This window comes from Condylura cristata, unplaced genomic scaffold (assembly GCF_000260355.1).
Source record: "Condylura cristata isolate star-nosed mole 26May11 unplaced genomic scaffold, ConCri1.0 scaffold00009, whole genome shotgun sequence".
NCBI lineage: Eukaryota > Metazoa > Chordata > Mammalia > Eulipotyphla > Talpidae > Condylura > Condylura cristata.
This window is the reverse complement of record NW_004567110.1, coordinates 6,812,499-6,836,898: the sequence shown is the minus strand read 5'-3', so window position 1 is coordinate 6,836,898 and position 24,400 is coordinate 6,812,499. Positions and strand designations below refer to the sequence as shown.

The 24,400-nt window shown below is 43.1% G+C and overlaps 1 protein-coding gene across 2 annotated transcripts in view; it reads right to left on the bottom strand.

Annotated features, from left to right (window-relative positions):
- The window catches only part of ADCY8 (adenylate cyclase 8 (brain)), a 157,334-nt gene that overhangs the window by 27,769 nt on the left and 105,165 nt on the right, over positions 1-24,400 (bottom strand). Inside the window, exons 9-11 of one of the 2 annotated variants that reach the window (XM_004679589.1) lie at positions 19,002-19,102; positions 6,164-6,365; positions 4,108-4,197 (exon numbers count right to left, since the gene is read on the bottom strand). The exons of the other annotated variant lie outside the window; for it this stretch is intronic. Of the exons in view, the coding sequence (XP_004679646.1) occupies positions 4,108-4,197; positions 6,164-6,365; positions 19,002-19,102 (393 nt within the window). The remainder of the gene's footprint in view (positions 1-4,107; positions 4,198-6,163; positions 6,366-19,001; positions 19,103-24,400) is intronic. 2 annotated transcript variants of the gene reach the window in all.

The window sequence follows — 24,400 nt, the reverse complement described above, 5'->3', positions numbered from 1 at the left end:
TTTTTTTTACAGCATTATTTTCTTCCTTAAATTCTAATCTGCCATTAAGCACAGACTATTTTCTTCTAGTCATCAATGGTCTGGGATAATGAGGGAAAATAACATTTAATTAATTCTATGTATGTTGTCACTATTTGTTATGGAAACAATTTTAAGAGATAAGCATTATGAATCATTCCTTTATCTAGAGGGGGGAAAACGAGGTTCAGAGAGGTTTTGTGATTTACCCAAGGCCACACAGCCTTGTCATTCAAACCTATTCTGTTTCCTAGCTGACTTACACCTCAGAGATCTGGCATCTAACCTCCATGAGGTGGGACTTGCTTGATTTTGAATCTCATTGTGATATAATGGCTTTCTATTTGATTGGCTTTGTCTTTGGGGGGGGGGAGAGGAAGCAATTCAAAAAAATTGATAGCCATTAGGGAAATACCAAAGTGGTCCTCGGTATGTATTTAGTGGTCACAATAATTGGATCTGAAATTAAGTGAGCTTACATAATGCTCCTCTCTTCAATGAGCAGAGAGTTCAGAAATTGGAGTGCAACTATCTGGCATGTTTTTTTTTTTTTTTTTGAATTATTTCATCAACCTGCCACTGTGGAAGTTTGGGAAAATCTAATTTTATCCTGAATACCAGCTGGGGAATAAAACCCCCATCAGGGTTACCTGGGGCTCTGATTCCTGTCTGAGAACATAACCAGAGAAACGAAGCAAGAATTGAGGGTAACACTAATTTTTATATCACCTTTGGCATCAAATAATGAACTTACTGTTTTATTATCATCAATTCCTTCTTTTCTTTGTTTCTTTTCCTCTTTTTCGCTCTTTCTCTTTTCATCTTCATCGTAATGATGGCTAATACTTGGTAAACACATATTATGTTTCAGAAATTGTATTAAGCGCTACATACATTTTCTTGATCTAGCCTTATGAGAACCCCAAGAGTTTGAACACAGTTTTTAGGAAAAGAGGTTCAAATTGGTGGAGTGGCTTGTATAAGCTTCTGTGGTTTCAAGCCACAGAGCTTGATTTAAAACCAGATTATGAATCGACATGGACAGACTAGCAACAGTTCTGTCCCTCCTCTTTACCATCCCGCTCTCATACTTAATTTACAAACATCGATATTAAGTTGCAGTTGACAAACACTAAAAGTGCATATAACTGAAGCATTGAATTTGCTCTCTCTCTCTCTCTCTTTCTTCCAGACTTTTTAAAGGACGTTGTGAGGTTGATTATAAAATCTTTATGGATATACAAAGGATAGTATTTACTATCTAGAAAAATAAAACAACTTGGAAACTATAGAACCAAGTCGAAGGTTAATATTACCTGATTCCTTGATGTTGAGACATCAAACACTACAGTCTTCAGGAGAGTATGATATCGACATTGAAAGACAAATGGATGAAGAGACTGACATGGAGGCCAGAACAAATGGCTCTGCCAAGCAGCTAGTTTCCTCCCACGCATACGCAGATTGGACCCTCTGCTGACCTCTGGGTTTCCTCTCCTCGCATTATGCTCCATGTCAGCCTTTTATATTTATGCCGCATCATCTTGCTTAATGACAATTTTTGGACTGACTTTCACTTCTCATGGGGTGAGGTGAAGCGGTCAGATGGACAGGCGAGGAAACCAAGGTTCAGAGAGGGGGAGCGGTCTGCTGGGGACACACAGCAGGGCCAGGAAGGCTGGCACGCTGCCTGCGGGGGCCTGGGCACTGGGAGACTCAACCATAGATAGCAGGGAAGTGCTGGGTCCACCCTGGTGTCACAGCAGCTGTTGACAGAATCTGGATCCCCCTCTTTTAGGCCTTGAAGGACCCAGGGTGTCAGGTGCTGGCAAGATTTGCATCTAACGTGCCAGATAGGAAATGTTTTTGCCTCACGGCCACGCCTCAGCTGAGCCATGGAGCATGTCCGCGGCAATCTACACGACGTAGGCAGGCAGAATTGGGCTTGTGGCCTTAACTGGCTGACCCTTAGGGTGACGACTCTGCCTAGGTCTATAAGGTGTGGAGTTGGCTGGGCCATGCCAGAGGCCCTTCTCCCTGGTCACAGCTCCTCCCCATGAGGCTGGGCAATGGAGAGCAGAGTCTAAGAGTCTAAGATGTTTAGCATATCTCGTGTTGAGCATTTCTACCTTTGCTGTATGTTTCACATGGATATGCGATAATCACCCAGTGATTCAGGTAGTTAACTTACAGGTGAACATGTGTGGGGAAGGCAGGCTCAAACCTTTTTATTGAAAATAGCAGGTAAATCCTGGCTACATCTAATGAGCAGACAGTTTGCTGCAGACACTGTACAGATTAATTCACTTCATCCTCACAACTACCCATGAGGAAAGTATTACATCATCCTCATTTTGCAGATGGGAAACTGAGGCGCAGAGAGAAAGCAATGTCATCAAAAAGCTCACCTGCTGCTTTCTTAAGTTTGGCAAGTCCAGGACTGAGATTGTAAGTTATGGCTTGGGGCCTGGGGTATAGAGTGATGTGGAGGCCCATATTAGTAGTCAGTTAATAGGTTAATTTATGATTTAATTAAATAAGGTTTAATCCATTAATTAACCAAGTGGTTAATTAATAAACACCTGATTCATGTCAAACATCATGTCAGAAAGTCGACATTTGCTGACTCGTCCAGCCAGGATGGCCCTTAGCTCCACACTGGGCATGTAAGAAGGGGTATTCTTCCCACTTTACGGATGAGGAGATGAGGAAGCTGAGGTTCAGAGGGAGTAAGACTGACTAAGAACTCCGGAGCTGGAAGGCGAGGGGCTTGTTAGCAGTGACGTCCCCCTTCTGCCTCTCTCTGTTTCTCATACTTGACTAACTCCCTGCCTCTGGGGGCTTCCTCACACCTTCAAACTAGAAGTTCCAAGGGAGCTGGTGGCCCACAGAGTCCATGAAATCGGGGCCTCACTCCTCATGTGGGGGAGAAGTCCCAGAGCCTGTGGTGAAAGCCCTGTCCCGTCCTGCTCTGCACCACTTCAGGACAGACACTGGTTCCTGGGCACAGGGCTAGGCCAGCAAGTCTGGGCTTGAACATGCAGATATGTCCTGAATTGCATTTAGAATTCTTGCTAGTTGAATTAAAACAGGAGAAAGAAGAAAGAGTGGAAAGAGCTGAGGACAGAGAAAGCAGGAAGGGGTGAAAGTGAGAAGTTACTTTCACTTGTCATTGTTTATAAAGCAGAGAAGGCACAACCTCCACCCCACACATCTTGGTGACTTGGTGACGTTCTCTGTTACCAAGTAGGTGTTTATACCTGAGTGTGGCTGGGTCTCCTTTTTAGAGAGTTTCTTGGACCAGCTCTGGGGTCCTGGGAGGGCCAAGAGCCTCTCTCTTACCACATGCTTGAAGGGGCTCTCAGAAAACTCGGGGCTGCCCAGGTCTATAAGGTGTGGAGTTGGCTGGGCCATGCCAGAGGCCCTTCTCCCTGACTACAGCTCCGCCCCATGAGGCTGGGCAATGGAGAACAGAGTCTAAGATGATGCTCTGCCTATCCCTGTGTTGGCCCACTGCCCAGGGCCAGGCGATATGGCCCAGAGAGGGCCAGCCTAATGATGGGAGGTGGCCTACTGGGGTACCGCCCCACCCTGTGGTGCCCTCGGCACTTTTATACCTCTTTAAGCTTTGTTGTGGTGTTCTGCAATTGTGAGTCCCTCCCTCCTTCTCCTTCCTTCCTTCTTCCCCCTTTTCTTTTTTGATGCTGTAAACTCAGATTAGTAACTCTCCTCTGCCCAGTCATGGAGACACAAGTACACTCTGTTATAGGATTTACGACGAGCGAGGGGACCAGTAGTGGAGGTGGAGACAAAGTATAAGCGGAGAATGGAGAGAAGGGAAAGGTGGAGGAGGAGGAAGAAGGGAGAGAAAAACAGGGACAGGACAGAGTGGGAGAAGCGGGGGAGGCAGCAGGAGAGGAGGGGAGAATCAGATGTAAGAGAGGGAAAGGCAGAGAGAGAAGGAAGGGAGAAGGCAAAAGAGGGAGCCCAGGCCTCTGGGGGAGCTCTAAGACCCTTCAGCCAGTCTGGCTGGTTGCTGGGGAGGGATCTACACCCAGGTCTCACCCAGGGGAGCTCATGAATAAATACCTCTGGGTAGGAGCAGATATCTGTAAACACAGCTGAGGAATTGAAAGTCAGGTTCTTCAAGGGTATCGACTTGTCAAAATCACACCACAGCTGCGGATTAAAAAAAAAAAAAGAACAGCAACAAAAACAAAAATAAAAAACAAAAAACAAAAGAACACAGGAACAACAAAGTCAGTGTGAGTGTCGGAAACTGGGGGCACTATCCCTGGGGGGCTGTGGCTGATGCCCAGGCTGGACCAGAGTGGGGTTGGGGACCCAGCTCGACCTGCTTTTATTTTAAAGAGAGCGCATGCTCAGAAGGGCCTCTGCGAGCCACAGACTCAGCCTGACCGCATCACTGGCACCATCGGGCAGGAGTCCTCACGCTGGTACGTGGCTCTGAGGGGCTCAGAGAGAGCTGGGGCCCCGTAAAGGTCTGGGGTTTTCTCGCACATCTCCACATCAACAGCTGGGACCATTCCAGGGCCCCGTGGGGGTGCACTTTGCAGAAAGACTCAGCTTTGGGGGAGGAGATAGGCGTTTCCTAGACTGGAAGCTGCCACTGGGTTTTGTGGCACCCAGCAAGGTTCCACACCACAGACTAGCCTCCTCCTCTGTGCCAGAAACTTTACATGAACAGGCCTCACAAGGCCCTGGTGATGTAGCTACCAGTGGTATCCCCATTTTACAACCGAAAGACCGGAAGCTCTGAGATGTAGAGTTTCCAGGGTCACCCAGCTGGCAAGCGAGGGAGCTAAGACTGGAACACAGGCTTATCTGACTCCAGAGCCTCGGAACTTCTTCCCACACCTACTGTGGCACGGACACCCCAGAGGCAACCCTAACTTAGACCGAGGGGCTCACTTGTAAATCTGCACCCCAGAAATATATGCTCTGTTAAGACTTGTGATCCTGGCTGCAACCGCGCATGCTGTGATCAGAGACCCCCTATTCTTCCATGGCCAAATCTATGAAATGTTCATTAGCTAATGGATGCGCCTACTTAGGACCTTCCCATTTCTTTACCTAAGTCCTTTACTAATATGGCCCACCAGAGCCGAGCAGTGTAGACGTGACATAGTTATTGGGCCATTGGGCAGAGGGGTTTAGGCGGGATAAATCTTCAGCTCACAGCTGATCCCTGAGCACTTGCAGACCCGCCTTCAGGCCCCAAGGGCCCAGGGTGGGGTCAGCCGGCACAAAATGCCTCAACTAGGCGCGCTCCCTGGGCACGTTCTAAACCCGCAATCGGATAAACGGTTCCCCCATCTAGATCCCTCAACCATGGGCAGCATAGACTGTAAGGACACAGAAATGCCTATTACTACCAAGTTACCATTCTAGAGTGAGAAAGAAATTAAAACATGAGTGACTGAGTTAAGAACACGGATGCATCTGGCTTGGGCTCCATCTGAGTCTGAGGTGCCCCACCCACTGTGAACTCCCAAGAAGTCACTGGCAAGAGGCTCAACCTCCTGGAATGCAGCCTCCTTGTGCATCACAAGCCAACCACGATACCTACCTGCGGCACACAGCAGGTGCTCAATAATGACAGCTATTGGGTCTCCACGCCCAGCCCCCCCCCCCCCGGCTCCCCGAGGGACAGGTCAGCATTTCCGAATGCGCGTGAGTCATGGAGTCAGACAGACCTTCTTAGCAAGTCATGTCATGTCTCTGAGCCTCAGTTTCCTCAGCCATAAAGTGGGGATAATGAGACTTACCTCACTGGGCTGGTGTGAGGATTAAATAAGGAAAACACAGGCAGCTTCTCCTTCAATGCATGGCACATAGCAGGTAGGGACTTAGTACATGCTAACTAAACTCCGTTACGATGAGAATAGACCGACCATTGGCAGTGGATGACCTCCCCAACTGGGAAAAAGACAATCTGCCACCAGCAAAAAGCAGTTGTGACAGGAGCCATTTCTTAGCACTCTGTCTCTAAGCTTGGGGCTGGAGTGGGCACAGGAAGGTAACTGGTATCGAGACAAACAAAGCAAGAAGTGAAGGCACCATAAACTCTTAGTTCATGACTGTCCAGCAGACATAGAAGGGTTGGTGAATTTGGGATGCTTACGATATTTAGGATGGCGCCCAGGAAATTGATCAAGATGGATGCAAAGATGATGACGTTCCGGGCCAAATAGGTCTCGTTAATCCAACAGCAAGTTTTCCGGAGGATGAGGGGCAAACACTTGTAATCCTCTGCTGTAGTGATGAGCACCAGAGCTGAGTGCAACATAATCAGGATGGAAAACTGGATGGTCACTGGCATCAGCCTGTGGGGAACACAGGAGACCGGGTCACGTGGCGTCAACATGCGTGATGCCAGCAAGCATCCTTCCCGCTGGCCCCTCCCCACACATTTCACCCTGTAATTCCTCTACGGTCTGTCTGTGCAAGAAAAGGATTGTTAGCAGGAGGCATTTTTCGAGATTTCTCCCATCTGTAGAACGCCCCTGATGGAGAAACTCTGCAATGGACACTGAATCACTGACTTGATGTGCTGCTCCTGTCTTTCATTTTGCTTCTGTTTCTTTCATTGCTCATCTTCCTCACCAGGCAGCACAACACTGGACTTTTATCTCAACCCTCTGGCAGAGGGAGAGACATGTGTGCTCCTCCCCTTCGAGATGAGTTTCCATCTCAGTCTATTCTTGAGCCAAGAACTGGACCCGGCGCCTGTCCCAAGTTGCTGTCTGGTGCGTGATTACCGTGGCAGCATAGAGGGATGGCAATGATATGTGAGCCCTGTGAAGCTCCCCTCCCCACAAGGTTTCAGCATGGCTCCCATCGCCTTCAACTCCAAGTCTAACTCTAGAGCCCAAGCTCTGACTTAAACTGTGCTGCAAAAAGCCCCGCCCACCAGACACATCTTCTGGAGGTGTCCCATATGTCTGGAGGCCTCTATGATGCTTCCTCCCAACCACCACCGGGCGCGTTGCTTCTCCTTGGAGATGCATCCCTTGTTTTCTGTCCCCCATCCAGCCTTGGGTGTCCACACTGGCATCTCGATTTCTTGTCCTCTATTCCACTCAGCACACAGCTGTGTGTAAAAGACGCCTCAGTGGGCGCGGGGGTGGGGGAGCCAGTGTCCCCCACGCCTCCCTCTATAAAGTGACATTCGTCACCTGGCTATCACACCTTCCAGGGGCCGTGCTCAGGCCACATGTGCTTGCCAGCCTCTTGCCCGACTCTTCTTTCTTCTTGCTAACCTGCGCCAGCAGTGTAGCGAGCCTGCCTATGCCTTAGGCCCAGCTCTAAGTACTTGGCCTGTATATCTTATTTGCACTCCTCACAACAAACTTAAGAGGTGTTTGATTTCTCTCTTTTTCAGATGAAGGTTTAAGGTTCAGAGAGAAGCAACTTCCTGGGGGCAGTGAGTTGGTAAGTGTAAAAGTCATAATTTATAATCTACTCTGCAAAGATGCTCTGCTATTCAATAATTTCAGTGAGTGACAGATTTGCCTACATCGGCAGTCATCTCTTCTGCTCCTGTGGTTTCATCCTGATGTGTTCTTCCGGGCACAGTGGTAGGCACTGGGTGTACCAGGACTCCAAACACACACTTCCCATCTGTGAGATCACAACCCTGAGGGGAGTGTGGACACTCAGCTGGCGAGTGTGTCATCTGCTTACAGAGCACCAGGAGTAGCCTGCATTTAGAAAATAGGAGAGGGGATCAAGGGAGGCTTCACAAAAGAGGGGACCTCTGGGTTGGGCTTTGGAGACTAAAGAGAAGTTGCCCAGGGAAGAAAGAGGGTAAAACCGCAGAAGAATGACAGCGATCAGTGTGTTGGGATTTGCATGACCTAGGTGGTGAGAGGCGAGGTTCTCCGGGGAGGAAGGGGTCTGACGAAGCTGTGCTGGAGGCTCTGCCTGCAGCTGTGAGCAGATGTCTAAGGTGTTCAATTGGGCAGACCTCCTGCGAGCTGTGCATGGGAAGGGACTGTAGTGGGCGGAGGGGGAAGGGATGAACAGGAGAGAAAATATTTAGAAGAGGATGTGAACAGCTGAGTGAACATGGGCAGAATATACAGCGACAAGCCTGATCACTGCGGGACTCAGGACGAAAGGTGGAGGTGCTATTAACAAGAGTTGTACACATGTGGGGGCGGGCCTAGAGAGGGCAGTTATGAGGGTGAAGCTCATGTCTTTACCACTTTAATGGGGGAGGTGCAGGAGAGACCCTAGTCTAGCGGGGTTCAGGATGGTGGCTGATTTTGGACAAGTTGAATTTGCAGGGTGTATGGATCAGCCATGGGGTGCTCTAGCTGTCTAAGCCATCAGAGCCACAATTGGGGAACATACAGGGTTCTGAAGTGAAAGGTTGGTGGCTGAAGATCTGCGAGCAAAGGAATTTTCAAACGTACAGGAGAAACTAACGGACTAAAAGAAGAGAAGGCGACTCAGGGAATGTAGGAGGTGTCCGAGAGGCAGGAGAGAAGACTTTTCCAAGAGGAAGTCTCCAAGTATGGTATCGCGAGAGGTGGGAAGCCTGCCCAGAGTCCCGGATGACATCCTTGATGCATTTCTTTAAAAAAGTATACGGCTACAGTTTTGATTTTATGACTCACCTTGACAAGAAATCTCTACAGGAGTTCTAGATAAGAACAGAGGGTCCGTGCAATACTGGGCCCCCAGAGGGCTCTAGGCAGATGGGAAACTGCCCCCAAACAGGCTGGAACACACTCCCTGTCAACACACATAATTCCCAGGCACCCAGGAGAGGCAAGTGAAAGGAGCAGCAGGGTTGCTTTGTCAGGCAGTCCCGGGAGGGAAGGGGCCGCTCCAGAGGCTTAGGTGTCTCCACGACACGAGACAGTCATGGAGACGATGAGTATTCCAGGTGTGAGGTGGGAAGGCCAGGCATAAGTGTGTTTGAAAGTTGCTCAGCAGGAGCTCCACACTCTTCCCACATCATCACGGTCATCCAGGTAACAGTGCAGGGCTGTGAATGGCTGGCCTTGGTTCTTGCGGCTGGCTTTCCTCTTTCTCATGTCTGCACATTCGCAGTGATGCTGAAGCACGTGCCCTAAACCTGTGCTCCTTCTACTTCTGTGTGTTCTCCCAGAGAATGATGCTCACCACTCTCCTGGGAGGACATCCTGCTCACTTTGGAAACAGCATTTCTGTGGATTCTTCCATAACACCTGACATTGGACTGAATATCGAGAAAAATGCATAATAACTGAGCACTGACTTATGCTATTTATGGGGAGAGAAGACTACAAGGTCTCTCTCCATTCTTCAGACTACAAGGTCTCTCTCCACCTAAATTCTCAGCTCTTTTCTACCCTGTTATTGAGTCTTCCCCAAAGAGAAGGACCCAGCCAACGAGTCAGAGCCTATTTGGGATGTTCAGTAGAACTTGTTCTTAAAGAGCAAGGTCACTGTTAAAGTCGACATTTCTGCAAATTTAAGGTGCTCCTCTTTTTTCCTAGATCCATGGGGATGGAGTTGGGAAGCTAGATTGTTGACTTTCCCTATGGTGATCTTTTCTTTCTGGTCAGGCCTGCTCTTCCTTTAAGTAAGAAAGCTTACGACTCCTCTGCCTCACCCTCAGTGAACCCCCTGCTCCCCAGGAAACCTCCGTGGGGAAATCACCTTCCCAGGTATGCCTCACTTCTCCCTTTGACACCTGGGGGGACACCTTGTGCTGGTTCTTCCAAGCGTGATCACACTTGGACCCACTCTGGAGTGAGAAGGTGGGGTAGGGGGAGATAGCAGTCAGGATGGACACTGTGTGGGCGCCTGTTAGTTACAGTTTCTAGTTCAGCTTTTACCATAGTTTTGCAAGGATAAATCAAACACAGGCTTGGAAATCTATAAAATGGATGCTTTGTTGCCCATTTAGCTATTGTGCTTTTGATATGCCTTTGGTGGGGTGTCAGGCAGGGCTGGAAGGGCTGTGAGGAATGATTTTGATGTAAAACCCACCTGAGAACCTAATGTAACTTAAAATGTCAAAACTTTCTTCTGGGTTTGTAAAAAAAAAAAAAAAAGAAGAAGAAGAAAGAACAACAGCAAGGGTGATGTTAGGGGCTGAATGTTTGTGTCCCTGTAGTTGAGACGTTGAATTCCACCACCAGCATGATGGGATCTATGGGAGGTGATGAAGTCATGTGGTGATGAGGGTGGGGTTCTCATGAGTGGGATTAGTTCCCTTATAAAGGAAGGAGCGGAAAGCTCCTTCACCCCTTCCGCCATGTAAAGACTAGGTGAGAAGGCTCCCCATGATCCTGGGAGAGACCTCACTGGACACTGACTCTACTTTGATCTTGGATTCCCAGCCTGTAGACTCATGAGAAATATATTTCATTGTTTATCAGCCAACAGCCTCTGTTATTACTATTATTTTAATAACTGTCCAAGATAAGGAGGAAGTCAGGTGTGCAAGACAGTGGCGAGAACAAACCCAGCATGTTGACCTGTAGCTCTGAACAGTGAGCAGTAACACAGCCTGGCCAAGATAACCGAGTTTTGACCCTCACATTTTCATCTGCAAAACTGAGATTTTTAAAGGGAAGCTCTGAGGATCAAGTAATAAAGCTGTATGGTGCTTAGCACACAATAAGAACTCAAAGGAACATCACTCTTCTTTATCCACATTAGAATCCAGGAAATCAAAAACATGTTAAGGATCCCTAGGAAGAGTGTTCTCACTAGACAAATTTCTAAACCAGCTGCTGGTGCTGAATAGAAGTCCTGGGAAATCCCTGCACTACCTCCTCAGCCGTCACTTACCAATGTCCGCACAAACATTCCAACATCGGACTGTAACTTTTAATTATACAGCTACTCTGGCATCCGGGTTCTGACTTTGCTTTTTCAGTGTTTGTGCAAGAGAGGCAAGCAAACTTTTCATCTCTGAAACAGTCTCAAACAGAATGACTAGAGATTTACAAACAGCTCTATCCAAATCCTTTCTAGACACACAGTTCTAATTTCTTTTGGCAGTCAGGCTTTAAAACAGGGTCTAAGGGCAGAGAGCAGGATTTGATGTTTGCCCAGGAAGCAGGGATCAGTGGGAATGAGTGAGCAGCTTGTGCTCCATCAGGAAGCAGAGACTCAGATCACCCTGAAAGGTGACATTTGTACCCCCCTTTAGAATCTGCAAAGAGCGGGGGAGCCCAAAAGTACATTTGATCCTCTCCGCAGCCCCGAGAGGTAGGTATTCTTAGTTGCTCCCAAGGACAAAAATAGTGTAACTCAGGAAAGGGAAGAGGATAAGAATTTAACAAAATGGCATGGTGCATTTTAATTTTTGCAGCAGTCCTGGGAAGCTGGCATTGTTGTTCTCATTATACAGAGGAGAAAATCGAGGCTTTAGAGGAGTGAAATAGTGAGAAGCACAGCAAGAAGAAAACCCAATGTGTCCTTCTTCCTTCTCTTTCTTCTTCCCTCCCCACACATCTCTGGACCAGCTCATGAATAGACTTGGAGGCATTATTGTATAAGCACAAAAGGTATTTTCTGGGTTTTGCTCAGTTTAACCCTTCTGGAAAGGACCATCTGTATGCACATAAGCCAGGAAGGAGCCAGACAAGCAGACAAGCACTCTTTTCTTTGCAGGGGTCATTAAGCTTTCCCGTGGGAGCTGGGAATTAGCTGTGGCCATATGAGCAGAAACGGACTCATCTGCTCAAAAATCCATGACAGAAGAAGTGCGGGTGACAGGCACCTTCCATCTGTTTAGGTGCAAAGAATCAAGCAGAAGCAAAATGAGTTGGAGGGTTAACAGCAGGCGTGAAGGGGAACTTGGGCTGTGTCGGCCGCTGATGCCACTCAATTCCCACAGCATGTGGGCTGTGTGGTCAGAGCCCTGCATGGGTGTTTGGTTGCTGCTGTTTTCTCTGAGCAAGCAAGTGGGCTTGGGTGCTGGCTGGTATTTCAGTCGCCACCCCAGAGTTAGAGACTCCATCTGGTCAGCTGCTGAGTGGGATTCCAGGTCTCCTTCCTGATCCCAGTAACCAGACACCTCGTTGGCCATGACCCATGGGCAGGGGTGGGGAGCCTGGCTGTGGGGGGGAGTGTAGGCTGCCTTCTCAGGTGCACATAATCCCTTTATCTGTCCGGTGTCAAGACCAGACCCGGGTCTTCTTTCTCGTCTTGAGTTAAAAACTTTAAAATTGCAAAGCATAAATCACAAAGCGACATAGAAGTGTAGCTCCATTAGGTACTGTCAAGTATCTGCCCTTGTAGCCATCACCGAGTAGGAAACCTGAGCGTGGCAGGCCAGGCAGCCCCGCCCCTCACACACCTGCCTCCTGTTCCCAGGGCATCACTTCCCAGGCATCACAGCTCTGCTACCCATTTTCAGGTATTATAATTTGACTTGTGCTTTTTTTTTTTTTTAATTGAATTTAACTTTTTAAGTCTTGGAAAAAAAAAACCCCTACAGATCCTCTTTTTTCTCTTTACTTTCTTTACTGTTTATGTATTGAAGGATAGGCACCCTCGGACCTGTCGCTTCCCCGAACCTCCCTTTCTCACCAGTCCCACTCCCGTCTGGATTTTAAGGCTTCACGCTCAACAGGCATCCTCTTCCCTCACGATCCCCACAGACTGGGAGCCGGAGTCCTGGCCCGTGACCCCTGTGTTCAGCCCTTAGAACGCCTGGCAGGAGCTACCACGTCTCCCCTTTTGATGTTCATATCCTACATTTGTTAAATGATTAGGTGCTGGAGAATGGTGATATTCTAATTTCTTTAAAATTTATCAGCTTCAATGATTTTATGATGTTGCCACTCAAAAGACTATTTGGTGACCTTGTGGTAACAGCTCATTCACAAAGATAGAAAAAAAAGTGTTTCTTTCCCTTTTTAGCAGTTCTGCAATCATTAATCAGTTCCTTATCATATACCAGAGGTCACCAACCTTTAAAAGTATCATTATAAGTCAAGAAGTTAAAAAGATTTGCTGCATTTTGATTAAACATGTTAACATTTGTCTAAAGTGAAGATCAATTTATTGCATCTTTGGGCAGTTGGGGATGTCTCCAGTGTGGCTTCTGAGTCTTTGGATATGACTGATAAGCTCGATTGCTTCCTTGCCTTCTAGAGGCACAAGATGTTAAGGCTTATTTATACATTTCCTGCCCAAACCTACAATCACACTTACCTCCCCCAAAAGTTATTTTTAAGTCAAAACTAGGACATGTTATTTTAAGAACACAGTCTGACCCTTAGTTATGCTCATAGACACTGGGTTGGGTATTCTCCCAGAACTTTCCATACATATTTATATCCCTAACCCAAGGTACCAACTTCCCATTACTTGTCAAGTCTCCTTAGACTGCTTTGATATTTTCTGACTTTCCTAGTTGTAAATGACCTTGACAGTTTGGGGTGCTCTGGTCAGGTATTTTGTAGAATGTCTTCAGTAGGCATATTTGATGTATTTCTCATTATTAGGTGATAGGTTCTAGGGAGGAAGATCACAGAGGCTGTGGGTGTTCTTATCACATTCTCTGAGCCCAACTGATAGTTGGTGTGAACTTTTATCAGTTAACTGAAGTAGTGTTATTCAGATTCTTCTCTATTTTCCCCTGACTTATACTTCATTTTTTGGAAGAAAGTCTCTTTCAGCATAGCCATAGTTAAGGAGTAGGAAGTTAAACTCCATGGCATTGAGGACAGAGTAATTACATAAATTATGTAGAATTTTTCTGCATGGGTGATTTGTCGATTTTGTATTACTTATTTCATTCTACCCTTTATTTATATCAATACAGACCATGTATATTTCTTTTACATTTTGGGTTATAACCCAATACTATTTTATTTATATGTTTGCTGAAGTTCCAGCTTTGGCTCTTATGACCTCATTCCATTGACTCCTGGGTCCTCGTGACATATCTCCATCATTATGTGTGTGGGTGTTTTTTTAAACATTTTTTTTGGTTCTAAAGACTGTTTCAAGTTCATGTTGTATGTTTCCTCCCTGTCTTAGAATTGGTCATTTCTGGTCCTATTATTAGATAGTTGTATGAAAAGCTAAGATCAGCTTTGTATCATTGCAAGATTTACTCATTACTACTAAATTTTCATTGCTTGTGTGCATTCTAATTTGTGTAGATAAACACATTCATAAACATTTCTATATTTCACTACCAATATCTATATTAAGCTAAATGAATTCATGCTGATGTCTCTAGCCCGAAATCATTACCATATGAATCATTCTAGCCTTTACTCCTTGTTTATCTGTAAACTTCCACTCTAACAACAGAAAAGTTGTCTTCTACCATCTGTCATCCAGTTACTTAGTTGCTGAATTACAGTGCATATATACAGTGGATTCAGGTTGTTAATGTGTACTCCCAAGAGAAACACTTTTATCAGCCAGAGACCTGTGCTCATAGGTAGTTCTTTCTGCATGGATATAAGTTTGAATCTATCAAACGAATTTCATACAACTTAGTAAGAACCTGGGAAGGTGACTCCAAACTCCACTCATTTCCAAAGTGTGTATCTTTGGTGTGGTGTCTGTTTACATCTTTTTCCCATTTAAAAAAACTGAATTATTTGTCTTATTTTTGAATTTTCAGAATATTTGCTATTTTTTTTTGTAAGTTACAATCCTTTATTAAATATGTATCTTTTGAATTTTTTTCCCCTCCTAGTCTGTGGTTTGTGTTTTCAGTTTCTTCTACAGGGTAGAATTTTAATTTGAATGAAGTCCAACATATCAGTTTTTTTTTTTCTTTAACATGTGCTTTTGGTGTTACATTAAACATCTTAAAACCAAACCCAAGATCACAAAACAATCCCAGATCCTTATGGTCTTGTATTTAGGAATTAAAAAGCAATCTGAGTTGTGTGTGTGTGTGTGTAAAGTAAAAGCTTTGTATTTAGTTTATTGTCTTTTTTCTCAGTTACCAAATCTTTTGGCATAGAGTTTATAGTATTTTATTAACCCTTTTAATGTGTATGGGATCAGTAGACCCATTCTTCATCTTTTCATTCAGGATACTGATAACCTTTTGCTTCCTGTCCACCTTGCTTAAGGTTTGTCAATTTTACTGAGATTTGGAGTTTGTTGATTCACTCATTGATTTTTTTTAAAGATGTATTTATTTATGCATACAGAACCAGGGTACAGGCCAGAGGCAAAGGAGCAGTGAGAGGCTTCACCAGAGACAGAGTGGGGAGCAGGACAGGCAGATCAACAAAATACACTGCTGAGGAGAGCAGCGGGTGGGTCAGGAGACATCTGCAGCTTCATGTGGGTCACCTCTGGGGTGGGGACAGAACTCATGCTGAAGTGGATTTAGCTTCTTAGTGCTGTGCTTTAACCCACTGTGCCACCAGGGAGGGCCTACACTCATTGATTTTTTTATCCTGTTATATAGTTTCTTCTCTTCATTTGTTTAAGTTTAAATTATTCTCATTTCTTTAGTTTCCCAAGACAGAACTTAGATTATTGATTTTAAATCTCTTTTCTATTATTTTCCCTTTAAGCATGTAGCTTTTGCTATGACCTCAATTTTGATGAATTGCATTTTCATTTTCCTATAATTTAAAATACTTCAAAATTTCTCTTGAGATTTCTTCTTTGACCCACATGTTATTTAATCTCCAAGTATATTGTAATGATCTTTCTGTTACTGATCTCTAGTTTAATTCCACTGTAATCTGAGAACATATTTTGCATAATTTCTATTATTTTAAATTTGTTAAAATGTGGTTTTTTGGCCCAGAATGTAGTCTATCTTGGTGAATATCCTATGTGAGTGTATGCTCCACTGCTTTTGATACTCTATAAAAATTGATTAGATACCATTGCATGATGGCACTGCTCAGGCTGTCTATGTCTTTATACACAGTCTGTATGACATATTAATTATTTACAGAGGAATGTTGACATTTCCAACCATAAGAGTAGATTTGTCAATTTCTCTTTTTAGTTCTATAAGCTCTATTAGCCTTATGTGTTTTGACTCTCTTTGTTGTTGCATAAATGTTCATGTGGATCTTACTGTTATTATGTAACAGCATATCTTTACTGTTATTAATTTTCCTTGCTCTGAGTCAGCTTTACCAAAGTTGTCCAGCTTTCTCTGGATCAGTGTCAGGACAGACTATATTTCTTCATCCCTTTACTTTTAACCTATTTGAGTTTTTATATTAAAGTGGATTTTTTATACACAAACTGTAATTGGGTCTTTTTCTTAATTACTGTATAGAAATAATTAACTTGTAAAAGTGATCATTTTTACAGTTGGAATCATATCTACCATCATTGTAATATTTATTTGTTGCATTTTTTCTTTATCACCTCCTCCCACTTTGCAGGTTTTCTGGTTTTAATTGAGCATTTGGTGATTTGATTTTTAGGAATTATTATTTTTCTTTTTTGTGTGTGTTTGCCCTAGAGTTACAATATACATTTTTCATAAATATAGGTCTATTTTCAAATAACTGTTAGCATTTCATGTATAATTTGTTTGTTAGTTCTTAAGTAAATAAGTGTCTCTTGAGCCACTCTTAGGGCTTCTATTTCTCTTGAATGTAGGTTAAAGTTTTCATATCCATTATGGGTATGTCTTTTGGAGCATTTCCATTGAATAGAAGGATATTAATCTAAATTTGGTCCCCCTCTTTTTCTTATACTAGTTTAGTATCGGATTGCCACCAACATATTATTATGTTGCTATTTTTTTTTTTGTAAATTTAACTTCGATGTAAAATTAACTAAAAGTGGTGTTGTGAGAAGAGTTTAACTTCACAGAGTTCTTTCTTTAGTTGTTTCCACATGGTTTTAAAATTGTGATGGCTGAATTATCTTTGACATGGAACTGCCTTTCTACTCAGTCCTTATAATTTCTATTCCACTCACAGTTTCCTTCAGGACAGAGTCAGGAGAGTGAGACTGGCCAGTTTGGGGAGTTCATAACGTTGACGTTTCTAGTTCTACAAAACTTATGTAACATTTGGCCTCACCCGATCGCTGAATTGAACACATTCCCTTCTACTTGCAGTTCTTTTTTATATTTTGGCTCATTGCCCTTTCCCCATACCTGTCTGTTGGCTGTAATGGGACTCTATTGTCCTCAGCTATGACAGACATATGATTTGTCATTCTGAATTCTCCTGCGCAGAGGCTGAAAACAACATCAATGCTGTCATTGATGAAAGATTGAGAGATTGTCACTACCCACTTCTGATTTTGAATTTCTGGGACTCCCACATCTATCTAGTCTTGTTGTCAGTCTAGTCCGTGAAATTTTTGCCTTTGCTAGTAGTTGGTCAGATATTTGGTAATTTTGAGGCCTTTGAAAATATCACGTTCTCATCATGTTTCAGGAAGCCCCTTTATGCTTCTAATGCCCGTTAGTTTAGAAAGTGTCAAACATTGCTGCTGCATGTTAGTTAATGTGAATGACTTTCCTTCACAAATCATGCCACCACCTTCCTCAAATATTTGCAGCATCTTTGTCCTGCCCTCAGGATAAACTCTTAACTTCCTTAAGGTGGCATTTAGACAGTGGCTCTCTGCTAGCTCACTCACTTTTCCAAGAGACCACCACATTCTTCACTCTAGATTCTTCATTTACTCATTATTTCACAAACACTTCTGCATACCTATGTCTTTGCCAGCACTGTTTTCTAATTTGGGACTATTTTTCAATTCTATCCCCCTCATTCTACTCAACTCAAAATATCATATTTTCTGCCAACATTTCTTTAATCCACCTAATCAGAATGAATCACCAAATGAATCACCTTGATACAAACATTTAAATAGCTAAAAGTATAGACACTGTCCCTAGGTTGAATTCTCTACTCAGCCATTATAAGACATGTGACTTTAGATAAATCATTACCTAAAAATGGGACTGAGAATGTTACCTTACTCATTGGTTATTTTTCAGGCTTTATTGACACAAAACATGCAAAGGATTTAACACTTTCTTAGTTTGTACTAAGTGCTCAGTAACAGGGAGCCATATCAATGTCTGTCTCTCTCACAATAAATTACAACTTACAGGATGCAGATCTCCCCTTGCAAAATTAGACCATCTTAGGAGTCTGACATTTGGTTCTGCCTATATTACACCCTTAATGAATATTAATTGATTTTTTTAAATGCACAAATGTGGGAAAACTCATGACAAGTTTAAGGAGAAGGGACTCCTTTACGTTTAATGTAGCAGGTACCTCACAGTGCAGGAGAGAGCATAAAGCATGGCCATTTAACTCATCTAGAACTAGGTTCAAATGCTGTTCTGTCATCCATCCCCTGTAAGAGAGATGTGTGTGTGTGTGTGTGTGTGTGTGTGTGTGTGTGTCTAAGAGAGTGTTAATAACCTGGACTACTCTGGAGGAGACTTCCTGAGTTTGCCATCAGGCAGAAACATTTTTTCAACTGTGAGACCTCAATCAAATTATCTAATTATTCTGAGCCTCGGTTGTCTCTTTTTTAAAGTTGGATGTTAATAGTACTTACCTCACAGAGTTGTCATGAGGATTTCAATGATAAGTACTAGATAAGTATTGGAACAGTGACAGGCATTTGCAGTACTGGTAAAGAACTGGCTTTGCTGACCGAGGAAGGTATGGTGTGTTTCTACTACACACGCCAAAGAGGTCACTAACAAGTGACTGAGGAAATAGTGAGCAAGACACTATAATTACTTTCTGCATTCATAGATACCATGTCAAATAAGAGAGGAGCCTAGTTTGTTATTAAGATTGGGGAAAATACTTCCCTTGACAGAGTAGTGAAATTAATATTCAAAGTACGACAACCTGGACAGATTCTGATAATTGTCAAGCATTTTGGTATGGATTCTGGATCCAGTCAGCTGTGTTCATGCTTATCCCTTGGAAAGGTCAGTTAACTGGCTCCAGGTGAGGGACCATCACCTCACAAAGACATTTCACCTGGTAACAGCCCCTTTTATTTACCTTGAAGAAGGAAGCAAACTTTGTATTGCCGTGATAAACAGAAGAACGATAAATGCACAGACCAAGTTGGACTTGAATACTTCATCCCTCATTTGTGAATACTGTAATTTAAAAAAAAAAGAAGAATAAATTACTTTGCAGCAGAACTGAACTTCCAGGAAGTGTTAAATTTTACCAATGTTTGAAGTGGAGTTGAAGAAGCAAGAAGAGACAAGGCGATTAATTATTAAAACAAATGAGCTGGAGTCCAGGTCTGAAAAAGCTTCACAGGGCATTATCTATCTCCTGCCAAGCTTCCTATGAGTGCCCAGGAGTAATTTCATGGTACCAGGAGTAGAAGAGGGGCTTTCCAAGATGCTCTTACCTGGTTTTTCCTCTCCCTAACATCATTTTAACAAAACCAGAACACACATTCATAAACGCAGCCTATCAAATTCACATTGACTTTCTTCCTGAGTGAAGGTAAGTCATTCAAGGATCTTGCTCTATTTCCAGTTAGGTTTGCGGACACACGGTATGCTTTCCCAGAGTCTTTCTGCTCATCTAAAATCTATTGGAAGTTACGAGTATAAAAGGCAGAAAGAGCCACGAGACCACAGCCAGTGCGGCCCTTCACTTCCTATGAGGCGCCGAGGTGATTGAGCAAGACGCCCAGTACCCTTCTGCTGTCTGCTGGAGGTAGCCTGGGGAAAAGCGGTAACTTTGTTTTGATTATCCAGAGTACTCAGTAATTTCATTGTCCAGCCTTAACAACCTCTGCCAGCTCTGCACTGAATGTGTACTTGCCCTGACCCTACCTAGTTTCCCAGTCACCTTGGAGTCACTAAACTGAAATAGAAGACATTTCTTTGAGAAGGAAGAAAGAGTTTTTAAAACTGAAAAATAGGCCCTCCCTGGTGGTGCAGCAGGTTAAATCACAGCACTGAGAAGCTAAAGCCACTTCAGCATGAGTTCGATCCCCACCCTGGAGGTGACCACATGGAGCCACAGACCTCTCCTGACCCACCCGCTGCTCCCCTCAGCAGTGTACTTCATCAGTCGGCCTGTTCTGCTCCCCACTCTTGTCTCTGGTGAAGCCTCTCACTGCCCCTGAGCCTCTGGCTTGTACCCCAGTTCTGTAGGCATAAATAAATAAATCTTTAAAAAAAAAAACTGAGAAAGACCTTAAAATTTCCCTAAACTGAGCCCATAATGTAAACTTAATTTCACAGAGGCCTAGAGGCCTACTGCAGCTTGGGTCTTTGGGACTCATAGATGCTGATTTGAATTTCATGTAATTACTCTACAAAGGAAGCCAGCCAGAGAGTTCTCAGGTCACCTCCAACTCTAGGTCGATGATAGCAAGAGAAGGTTTGTCCTAGGTCAATGAAATAACAAAATGAGTCCAAATGATCATGCTGTGGTCTTCATGATCAATAGTTATGAGATTTATTTTCTTGCTGACCTCTTGGCGGGGCTTGAGTTACAGGCCTGACACACTGCACAGCATCCTGGCTGAGGCTGGGGGTAACCACGGCTCATCAGAGCCTGTATATGCATTCACTGTCCCTGTGGGGCCCTGATTTCCCTACTCCGCAGAACTGAGATTGCTGTCCACTTGGGATCTGGAGAGGAATCTGGGTCATGGGCCTGAGGTATCACTACAAGTCATACTCAGTCCTGATAAAAACACAGAAAATCTGTCACCAGTAGTGGCTAATGTTGCTGTCCTAGAGCAGAACACAGTTATAAAGACACAGACCGCCTTGAAAATGTGTGGCTACAAAGCAGTTCATTCAAAAAAAAAGGTCAATCTCTGAATTTTGCTTAACAACCCATGCACAAGATCTAATGATTCTTTGTTGGCTGACTGCTTCATTCTGCAGATATGATAATGAGATCATTGGTGGGCTTAATCTACATAATGCCTCTCTTCCTTACCAGCACCGTCATCATCATCATCACCACCTCCATTACTATCATCACCACCACAGTATCTAGGAATTTTAATGGAATCTTCAGGGATTCCTTTCATAATATATCTGATACAAAAACCTGGTGATTATCCTCAGGTGACCTCTGATTTGTCAGAGGAAGTGAATTCCTTTTCTCTGAGCTGGGCTATGGCATCCTAGGGTTTTGAACCTCTCATTTTGAACACTCTCAGTGTCTGTGAGCTCAGTTCTTTGCAAAGAACCCCTTTTCACGTTGGGGTCCATTCTTGTTCTGATAAGGTCCTTTGTTACAGAATCCAAGCCTATGTCACTGATTCCTATCCTGAATGGTTTTTACTGATAGCTTCAAAAATGTCACATAATTATCATTTGTACCAATCACAGTGTATAAGGGTTTACACTTTTCATTTCTTCATATAGCAAAAAAGCTAGCTAGAAACAAAGTGGAGCGACTGACTCCATCCACTCTGTGAGGTTCCACCGTGAATAAAGCACACTATCTGTCCAATGAATTAATAAACTGTAAGTTTTGTGACACTACAACACACTATTGTCTTCATCCTGAAACAGCAGTGCCTACCTGTTACATAAAAAAAGAACCTTATAATATTTGTGAGAGTTGATGTTAATTAAATCCAAAATACTGAGTTTCAGATGGAATGCACCACCTTTGGAAGTGCAAAGCAGAGCTGAACTACAGAAAGAAAATTCCTAATTGGCTCGGATGTTTGATATTGAGACTGAGCACTGATTCCTTTTACTTCCTCTTGATTTGTGAAGGTCTGAGCACTGCTCACAGCTATATTTAGTTACAAAGATGCCCCTCATGCCACAGCTAGAGACCCCATATCTTGCTTCTGTTCGTCCTTACCTGGCCCTGCCTACCCTGCCTATCTGCCTATCTTTCTTTCTTTCTTCTTTTTTTTAATCTTAGTAAAGAACATAGACTAATCTAGAGTTACACACTTAGATCTGAAACCCAGTTTTATTTACTATCTACTATCTACTTACTAGAGATGCAACCTTGGGCACATTTTTAAAGTTTTCCTGCCACAGTTTCCTCATCTAGAAAATGTACATAATTATAGGGGTTATGTCATAGGGTTGCTAGGAAGATAGACTGAATTATTATATGCAAAGTCTTTACAGCACTTGATAATTTTATATACAAGTTTTCATTAATCAGATAATTAGACTTATTTATTGCTGTACCTTTTAGAATTCTATCTTTCAACCACAGCATCACCCTCCAGAGTGTTTCTACTCTCTTCAACACCTATGCTTGAACTCCATAGGGACCTCGGACATGTTGTAGACCACTTGGCTCATGATATTAAAAAGGATTCTCTTGAAGGGAATCATAATACTATAATTGATTTTCTGACTTAGGAAAAGATCTTCCTCTTCCTTGCCTCATAAAAAAGTAGAGAAGTAGAATCCTTCACTTCTCCAAGTACTTTAGGAAAGGTGTCCTTGGAAATGATTACTGGACTATGCTCATTCACTGACTCCTTGATCTACAATAGAACTTGGAAATTCTATATATACATTTTCAGATAAGGAACTTGTGGATCAGATAGGCATTTGTGAAGGTCAGGAAGTTGTTGGCAAGTTTCAGACAGTATCACATTTCTTTCTGTTTGCTGATTCTACTTCCTATTTGAGTTTTATTTTATTTCTCGATTTTGGAGAATTTTTTATTTATTTAACTTTTAAATTACTTTTCCTACCACCATTTCTTATATCCCCTTGACTCTTTCTTCCTTCCCCAGCCCTACTTAACTTCAGAAGCCACAGCTCTTTTATTGATGACCACTACTAGTTTTTATAAGCATTTACTTTACGGAGTCATCTACTATGTGAATGTTTCATGTTTGTCTTTGTCATTCTGAGCTGCTTTACTACTGTAAACTCCCTCAACTTCCTGTTTTGCTACTACAGCTTCATAGTGTTCCATGGTGTGTCTACACCACATGTTCTTGATCAGTAGACATAATGTCACACTTTTTGACTCCCAGTGGGTGTTCATTCCCTGAGATAATTTGTGGCAGAAAATGGCTGAAGGCAGTTCTTAAGTCAACTGTAAAGGGAATTCATGCCAATGAAAAGGATATGCTACTTGGAAATAATTTAAATGTTTCACTTGAAAGCTTAGGTGAGAATTGGGATGATGATTATTTTTTGGTGTAGGATTTTGGATGATTCAGAAAATGGTCAACATCAATTGGAGGAATTGAATAATAAAGGCTCCTGCAAGTAGGCACCATGCTATATGATGCTTTGCATGGGCAATCTCATCTCATTCATAACACTTTGAGGAAAATCCTACTCATACATACAGTTTGGTTATAATAACCAAATAACTCAACCAGAGCATCAGTGACTATTAAAAATCAAGAAGTTTGATTCCTGAGTTCAAAATATTATTGGCTCTACTGCCTGATGCTACTTCGCTATTTTCAGTCAGGTCATCTTCTAGACACATGTATCAGCGATGTGATTTATGAGACAAAAAAAAGGGATGAGTTAAAAATTCAAGTGTATGTACATCTTGATTAGAATGAAAACGAAGCATCATATGGGCAAGTGTTGAACCTTAAAACCCACTGTGAATTCATTTAGTAAACTGATAAGTTACCTTTTCATGATTGGTGAGTGGATCCAGCACAAACCAATGCAAAGAGACATTTTCTTAGGCTTGGAAAGGTCAACCACAATCCAGTGGATTTTATATAAGGTTACCGCAGAAGAAAAGAGACCACATCTTCAAACCACTAAAAAATTGTTTGAAAGGAAAAATTCTCTACTTAGTTAGATCAGGTCCCTTCTAAGGAAGTGGGGCAAGAAGAAGTGCTGGTCGACTCTTCATGTCTGGGGATGTTAATTCTGCATGCTCTTGAAAGGCAGCTTCAGAAATTAAATCAAGACCATAGGGATGTACGGTTATTAGCGCTGTTACAAGAAATCCTGGAACTCAAATCTGAGCTCATGAAGAAAAAGTTCATTCTTGGTGCTTCATCCATGGAAGGTGAGCAGGTACTTTGCAGAGGTGAGAGTTTCTACTTTTCTCTATCTCCATGCTTGAGATGGCCCTGGGAAGTCCTAGGTGTATGGGAGAGGAATCACCATTCTCTCCTAGGTTCTTCTCTAAAAGGTGCTGACATCTTTACAAAGATGTAGAGGATACTTCTAACCGAGGCAATTATCTAATTTGCTGTTCAAATAAAATCCTACTCTGCACTTTTATCTAAGTATATATGTGATATTAGACAATTTTATGGGTGAACTGGATATATTTGTCTCCTTTGTCTAATCCTTATGAATGCTGATTTCATTCTGTAGAATATTTTAGGGAGCTCATTTCATCTTTGGATGCATCTAGTTTGAAAAAAAAGGTAATTTCCTAGTGGATCCTCACTAGTATTTACTAATAATACAGTCAAAGAAGACTCTTAATGGGGACAA